General features: G+C 39.1%; 1 protein-coding gene across 1 annotated transcript; it reads left to right on the forward strand.

Moving 5' to 3' along the window:
- Positions 1 to 1,907: 1,907 nt before the first annotated feature.
- On the forward strand, positions 1,908 to 6,130 carry LOC128162373 (uncharacterized). Its single transcript, XM_052825541.1, has 3 exons — positions 1,908 to 2,126; positions 2,608 to 5,820; positions 6,017 to 6,130. Exons 2-3 carry the CDS (start codon positions 3,151 to 3,153, stop codon positions 6,029 to 6,031), a joined length of 2,685 nt encoding a protein of 894 aa, XP_052681501.1. The 5' UTR covers positions 1,908 to 2,126; positions 2,608 to 3,150; the 3' UTR covers positions 6,032 to 6,130.
- The last annotated feature ends 1,940 nt before the right edge of the window (positions 6,131 to 8,070 follow it).

Below are 8,070 nucleotides of genomic sequence, written 5' to 3' on the forward strand. Positions count from 1 at the left end.
ATGACGTCATTTCTTCACTATGACGTCACTGTGGTGATAACCTTTTGCACCCTTATTTTAATATGATTCTAACTATCTTCACCCTTATTTTTAAAGCGCTTTATAAAACTTTAATTTTGGGGACAAAAAATGCATAAAACCGCACATTGTCCTTTTTATGGTCAAAGTGTTACATTTATAGGAGTATATTGATTTTACACACTTATCTACAATGTACAGTGTACTGGTTGTGAGTACGGTATAGTTATTTTATCAAACCTTGACAGAAACTAATGTATACATGCAAGGTTATTCTCTCGCCATATGTTAATTTCACCTTTCTAAAATTGCAAAACATTTGCCCATTTTATATCACCCAAACACAGTTGTTATTTTCATTAAAGATTGTGTACCTGTTTTTCAATGTTTTAGCAAAAGAGGACAGAATTTACTCAAGAACAAGTAAAGATGTTGGAGGAGGCATATGAAAATGGTTTGAGGAAGGGAAAGACCTGGTTGAGTGGTCGCCAGGAATTGGCAGGGAAATTAAATTTAACAGAAGTTCAAGTTAAGGTATTTTTTTTCATATGTTAATTGTTTTCTTTTAAATAACAATCACATTATTGCTTTAAATTGATTAAATGCTCTAGGTTCATCTACTGTGGAATCATTAAAATTCGTGGTGGCTCAATTTTCGTGGTATTCGTGGGTAGCCCTCGCCCACGAAATTACATCCTCAACGAAAACTAATTATAAAAGGTTTGGCTTACCTACTGAAACTGAAAACTGACTCATCCATGAAATTAGATCCCCACGAACAAGCAAAAAACCCACAATCCACGAAAATTGGCCCCCACGAAATTAAATGATTCCACAGTATATTGTTTTCAAAGCAATGCCCACTAAACTCAAGGCCAAAGGCTTGACTGCGGTTTTCTGAAGGTTGTCTTTTATTGTTGTTATAAACTTGTCACAATCTAACTTTGTTCTCAAGAACCATAGAGTCAGTTTTTAATGAAAAACAACAAAAAGCATTTTCTCTCTTTAGTCGTATTAGCTAATGACGTCATGTTACTGCAAACTTGAGCTGACCCAGCTGTGTATAAAATAGACTGGCACAAATGATTGATAGGGATAAATATGCGGTATACTGTATTCATTCTTTTCTCCTTTCCTTCTATAGAAGGTGCTGATTGCTGACCCTAATCAGTAAGGCAATATATGTATACAATAAGTATTACATCCTCAAAAATTTTGTTATTTGTCGATCTTCATAGGCAATTTGAGCTAGGAAAATATATTATAAGGAGGGAGGAATACAGGAGCTGTAGATGTGCCTTTTAGTTTTGCAGGGGTTCCTGGTTCAACTCTCAGTCCAGATTTAGATTTTCATTTTTTAGTTTGTGTTTGTGCACTCAAATCCTAGGTATATTACGCACATTACATGAAATATTGTAATGGTTTATAATGCTGTTTAGTTTTTATAATAATATATATGCAACTTTATTTCAGAATTGGTTGGGAAATCACCACAAGTCCAAAAGTGGACGTACAAAACTTATTAAAAGGACAACTCTTCCAGCCGTAAGGCCAACTGCTTATTCCTTATTTTGTAAGGAGTACTCCAAAGGTTAGTTTGAAATGTTTTTTTTTCTTTCAAAAAATCATGCATGCTTTGAGCAGTGGTTAAACTAAGTGGCATATCTAAACATTAAAACATGAAATATATCAAAATGTGCTTTTTATCATAATACATGTAATACAATAGTGATTGTTCACTGACTCCATCTGAATCTGTGATTTTAAAAAATGCATACTTATGCTATAAAAATAACAATTTAAGGCCTGCAACTAGCCCCCATTGCCATTGTCACAAATCAGTATCTACTGGTATTGTATTTGTCTTCTTTACATATTAGTATCCTGTAGGGACCCTCTTTAACGTTCCTGTGTAACTAGTTTTTTTTTACCCGTAGTGTACCTCTCTGGACACGGTGTCAGCTATAGTACGTATTGGTCAGCTTTTTTCTATTGTTCGTTTACTTTATTTAAACTGCCGCATTGCAGACCTGGCAGACAGTGGCCACGTTTTCCCCATGACAGGTATGAGCAGCTAAGGTTTTGAGTAACCCTTTCTCCTATTAGGGGTAAGTTAAACTATTTTATACTTTTGTAATTTAACTACGGCTCAGTCTTTTTATATTACTGTGGAGTTTATATTAAGTATTTTTTGTTACTTTTGATATACTGGTTTTACGGGGTAGAACTGTTAAACATAGGTGCTTGCTCGCGCGTGTTCCTGTGTGGTCACGTGTCGAGTGTGTGTGCTTTATATTGCGATATAAATGCATGATATACTTGTATTTTTGCCGTGTAGTTCGGTGTACTTGTATATTGTCCGTGTAGTACGGAGTATTTGTATATCGTTTTGACGTGGTTTTTCTGTGTTAAGTAGTGTGATACTCTTAACGTTATGCAGTGATCGTATTCGCTGTGGTTTCGTGCTATTGTATGGCGTGCTGTTGTTGCCATAATGTTATATTTTAAGTCCGTGCGACTTAGCCTATGTTTATGTAAGGTATATTAATCATGTAACTCAAAATATGTTTATTTGTTTAATTTAATAAGGTCCCTATCCAGTTTCTGGCAGTCCATCGCCGTGGTAATACCTGTCCGCCACTGTCTCACGCCATGCCATATCTATCCACTACTCTTCTACATGCCTGTGACGAAGACTATGGACATCAGAAAACTTAAATATCTTATTGTTTATAATATGTATATTTGTTTGGTTTTATTTTATATAAAAATTGTAAATATAAAACGAATTCTTGTTGTGTTTGACTGAACAGTCACGACGGCTGTCGTGACAAATGGTGTCAGAAGTGGGATAGCTGTTCAGTCAACACATTTTTATTTGTAGTTTATTTTGAATATTGTTCTTAAGAACTTATACTTCTGTTATATTTTTCAGTGGAATGGCAGATTTTTTTTGTGGCGTTGATATATGGAAGGGCCCCGAACGGAGAAAGGTTGCTCAGGTTGTGTATATGAAATAACTCTCGAGTGTTGAGAGGTCAGGTATATTGATACTAGAAGCATTGTTTTTATTTAAGCTTTTTCTTTTGTAAGAATATTTTGTTGATCGTTGTGTTAATTAGCGTAGTTAAGATGGAGTCGCCAACACTACAGGAGCTAACAGAACACGGGAGAAAGATGGAGTTGAAGGGGACAGACCTTCAGAAATTCATCATAGATCAGCAGACTCATTATCGGGAGTTGAGAGCAGCAGAGAGATCTAAGGAGAAAGAGGAGAGAGAGTATCAGCTGAAGAGAGAAGAACTGGATTTGGAGAGGATGAAGTTAGCGGAAGCTAAAGGTATTGCTGAAGCTGAAAGTAAGTACAAAGAGACGTTACTTAAGCTTGAACAACAGTTACAAGAAACTAAAGCTGATATTTCTAGTAATGCTTCTGCTAAAGTGCCTAAAATGCCTTTCTTTGAAGAAACAAAAGATGATATTGATTCATATTTACCTCGTTTTGAGCGTTATGCTACAGCACAGAAGTGGAGCGGCGAAACGTGGGCGGTAAACCTTAGTGCGTTGCTACGGGGAAGAGCGTTGGACGTATACTCTCTTCTGCCACAAGAGAGGGCCCTAGACTATGCAACCCTGAAGGCAGCTCTGTTGAAACGTTTCGAGAAAACCGAGGATGGGTTTAGACAGCATTTTCGCAGATGTCACCCAGAGAGAGGTGAGACGTTTACCCAGTTTTCTGTTAGATTAGCGAGCTATCTCGACAGATGGATAGAAATTGGGAAAGTGAACAAGACTTTTCAAGGACTATATGACTTAGTACTTCGTGATCAATTTCTATCAGTATGCAACAAAGACTTGATTTTGTTTCTTAAAGAACGCATTCCCAATAATATACAAGATATGTGTGCTTTGGCTGATCAATATAAGGAGGCAAGATGTGCTAACATTCAAACCTTAGTCAATTCTAGCAGAAAGGACACATCAGTTGATTCTCAGAATTCTAGCCAATCCAGACCTCAGCTTCAGCGGGATCAGAAGGAAACTGCATGGAACCCCAAAGATCAACCACCCAAAGCAAGGATGGATATTACGTGCTACAAGTGTAAAAAACCAGGCCACTTCTCATATCAGTGTTCAAAGGGACGGAATTCTGTTGGGATGGCAGTCGACGGGAAAGGATCTTCGGATTACAGTAATCCAGGCAAGTGCGCTGCATTTACTACAGTAACTACTACATCATCCGTATCCGCAGCAAACAATTTTAGTATACTGAACACTTCTTGTAACGCTAGTGCATCAGTAGGTAGCTTGCCTACAAGTGATGGTATACTTAATGAACATTTTGTGAAAGTGTTGAGAGACACGGGGTGTAATGGGGTTGTTGTTCGTCAAGCGTTAGTTCCAGAGGAGCAACTGACAGGGAACAAGCGGCTTTGCATCCTTGCAGATGGATCGCAGATTGAGGCACCTATAGCTCGTGTGAGTATTGATACGCCATATTTTGTGGGTGAAGTTGATGCTTGGTGTTTGAAAAATCCTCTATTTGAGCTTATAATAGGAAACATCCCAAAAGCCAGAGACCCATCTGATCCAGATCGAAACTGGAAGCCGATTCAGGTGAATGCGGTGATGACGCGTCAGCAGGCGAAGCGGGAAGGTAAGAAGGACAAACCTCTTCATGTACCTGACATAATTGGTCCAGAACTTGCGTTTAGTCCAGATGACGTCATCCGAGCTCAAGGTGAAGATGAATCGTTGCACAAGATAAGGCAGCTAGCTGAACAACCTGCAGACGAAAGCAGCAAAGTCCGATTCTTCCGGAAAAACGGTATTCTTTATCGATCTTTTCAATCACCTACAGTTGAAAATAATAAGAAAATATCTCAACTTATTGTGCCAAAACCTTTGAGAAACAAAGTAATGTCTCTTGCACACGATTCATTAATGACTGGACATTTAGGTTCAAGTAGGACAGCTTATAAAGTTATGTCTGAATTCTATTGGCCTGGGGTGCAGGCAGATGTGCGTCGTTATTGTAGATCGTGTGACATTTGTCAGAGAACGACTCCTAAAGGAAGGACAACAAAGGTTCCTCTAGGTGAAATGCCGATTATCGACGTCCCTTTTCAACGTGTTGCAGTGGACTTGATAGGACCGATACAGCCAGCTACGGACCGGGGCAATCGCTACATTTTGACGCTGGTGGACTTTGCTACTCGTTATCCGGAAGCCGTAGCACTTAAAGGTATAGAGACAGAGAAAGTTGCTGAAGCTTTGATTGATATATTTTGTAGAATTGGAGTTCCGAAAGAAATGCTTACGGACCAGGGTACGCAATTTACGTCAGAGCTGATGGCAGAGACGAGTCGCCTTCTTTCTTTTAGGCAGCTTACGACTACACCTTACCACCCGATGTGCAATGGTCTTGTTGAACGCTTCAATGGGACGCTGAAACAGATTCTACGGCGTTTATGTGCAGAACGACCGAAGGATTGGGACAAGTATTTATCAGCAGCTTTATTTGCATACCGTGACGCTACTCAAGAAAGTTTAGGTTTCTCGCCTTTTGAACTGGTGTATGGACGAACAGTGAGAGGACCGATGAGAATTTTGCGTGAACTCTGGACTAAAGAGGTAAATGATCCTGAAGTTCGTACTACTTATCAATACATTGTAGATCTCAAAGAGCGGCTCGAGTCAACATGCACGATGGCCAAGGAGAACCTGGAAAAGGCAACACAACGGTACCGCGTCAACTACAACAAACGTGCGAAGAAGAGAGATATGAAAGTGGGTGAAAAGGTACTAGTCTTGTTGCCGACATCAAACAATAAACTTTTATTGCAATGGAGAGGTCCGTATGAGATACTTGAAAAAGTTGGTAATGTAGATTACAGAATTAACATGGACGGTAAAACTAAAACATTTCATGCAAACATGTTGAAATTATACATTGAAAGAGACAATGAGAATGATGCAGGTGTTTTAGGAATTGCAGGAGTTGCAGTCGTAGATCTTGCTGACGACGAAGACGATGGTGAAGATGAGCTGTGTGATTCTCCGGGACAAGAAAGAACAGAAGGTGCTAGGGAAGTAACAGTAAGTGATGAACTCTCTGAAGAAGAAAAGACTGAAATACGAACATTACTTGACGATTTTGAAGATGTTTTATCAGATGTTCCTGGTGTGACGACTTTGGGAGTCCACGACATCAAGTTGACGACAAATGAACCAGTTCGTACCAAGCCATATCCTCTTCCTTTCGTTTCCCGGGATACCGTGTGTAAAGAAGTGCGGAAGATGATAGAAGCAGGCGTAATTGAACCGTCGTCAAGTCCATATTGTTCACCCATAGTTATTGTGAAGAAGAAGGACGGGACTAATAGATTCTGTATTGACTTTCGTGCAATCAATAAAATCACTGTTTTTGATGCTGAAACAATCCCTAACGCTGATGACATTTTTGTTCAATTGTCAGGTTGTAGATATGTATCTAAATTCGATCTTTCTAAGGGCTACTGGCAGTTACCATTGGGGCAATCTTCGAAGGAGATCACAGCGTTCCAGACTCCGATGGGTTAGTCAATGCGTCTGCTAGTTTTAGTCGCCTTATGAGAAAACTTCTTGAAGGGATGCAATGTGTTGATAACTTTATTGACGATGTCATTAATATTGTTTTTACTCGTACGTTTCGAGAGCATGTTTGTGTTATGAAAGACTTTTTACAGAGACTTCGTGCTGCGAACCTTACTGTTAAACCTAGCAAATGTTTCATAGGATATAAAAGTCTTGAGTGTCTTGGGCATATTGCAGGAAACGAGGAACTTCGACCACTTCCGGACAAAGTGTCAGCTATTTCGAATTTTGCAAGACCTTCTACAAAGAAGCAAGTACGTTCCTTTCTCGGTCTGGTAGGATTCTATCGCAAGTTCATACCAAACTTTTCTGCTGTGGCAGCACCACTGACAGATCTTACCAAGAAGGGCCTATCAAACAAGGTGGTGTGGGGTGAAGCACAGGAGAACGCCTTTACAGCCCTCAAATCGGCGCTTATGGTAACGCCTGTTTTGAAATTGCCAAATTTGAATGAAACGTTTATTTTACAGACAGACGCTTCTGATTTGGGAGTTGGCGCAGTGTTACTTCAGTACGAGGATGGTGTAAAGAAGCCGGTCGCGTATGCCAGCAAGAAACTTACTAAAGGGCAAGTCAACTACTCCACGATAGAGAAAGAGTGCTTGGCGATAGTATGGTCAGTGCAAAAGTTCCTGCGATATCTATACGGAAGGGAGTTTCTTTTAGAAACAGATCATCAACCGTTAGTATACTTGACACAAGCTAAAGTATCCAATGCTCGATTGATGCGATGGGCATTATTATTACAACCTTATAGATTTCGAATTATATCTATTAAGGGCTCAGATAATGTTGGAGCCGACTGTTTAAGTCGTTTGTAAATATATTTTTGTAGATTTTGCTTATGTATTTTTGAATTTTATTTTTGTGTTTTAAAAGTTCTTCGAACTTTTTTTTTGTTTGGGGAGGTGTTGTCACAAATCAGTATCTACTGGTATTGTATTTGTCTTCTTTACATATTAGTATCCTGTAGGGACCCTCTTTAACGTTCCTGTGTAACTAGTTTTTTTTACCCGTAGTGTACCTCTCTGGACACGGTGTCAGCTATAGTACGTATTGGTCAGCTTTTTTCTATTGTTCGTTTACTTTATTTAAACTGCCGCATTGCAGACCTGGCAGACAGTGGCCACGTTTTCTCCATGACAGGTATGAGCAGCTAAGGTTTTGAGTAACCCTTTCTCCTATTAGGGATAAGTTAAACTATTTTATACTTTTGTAATTTAACTACGGCTCAGTCTTTTTATATTACTGTGGAGTTTATATTAAGTATTTTTTGTTACTTTTGATATACTGGTTTTACGGGGTAGAACTGTTAAACATAGGTGCTTGCTCGCGCGTGTTCCTGTGTGGTCACGTGTCGAGTGTGTGTGCTTTATATTGCGATATAAATGCATGATATACTTGTATTTTTGCCGT

This window comes from Crassostrea angulata, chromosome 9 (assembly GCF_025612915.1).
Source record: "Crassostrea angulata isolate pt1a10 chromosome 9, ASM2561291v2, whole genome shotgun sequence".
Classification (NCBI taxonomy): Eukaryota; Metazoa; Mollusca; class Bivalvia; order Ostreida; family Ostreidae; genus Magallana; species Magallana angulata.

Bases quoted from the DNA above. Each gene is read 5' to 3' on its own strand.
- LOC128162373 (XM_052825541.1), top strand. From the start codon at position 3,151: ATGGAGTCGCCAACACTACAGGAGCTAACAGAACACGGGAGAAAGATG.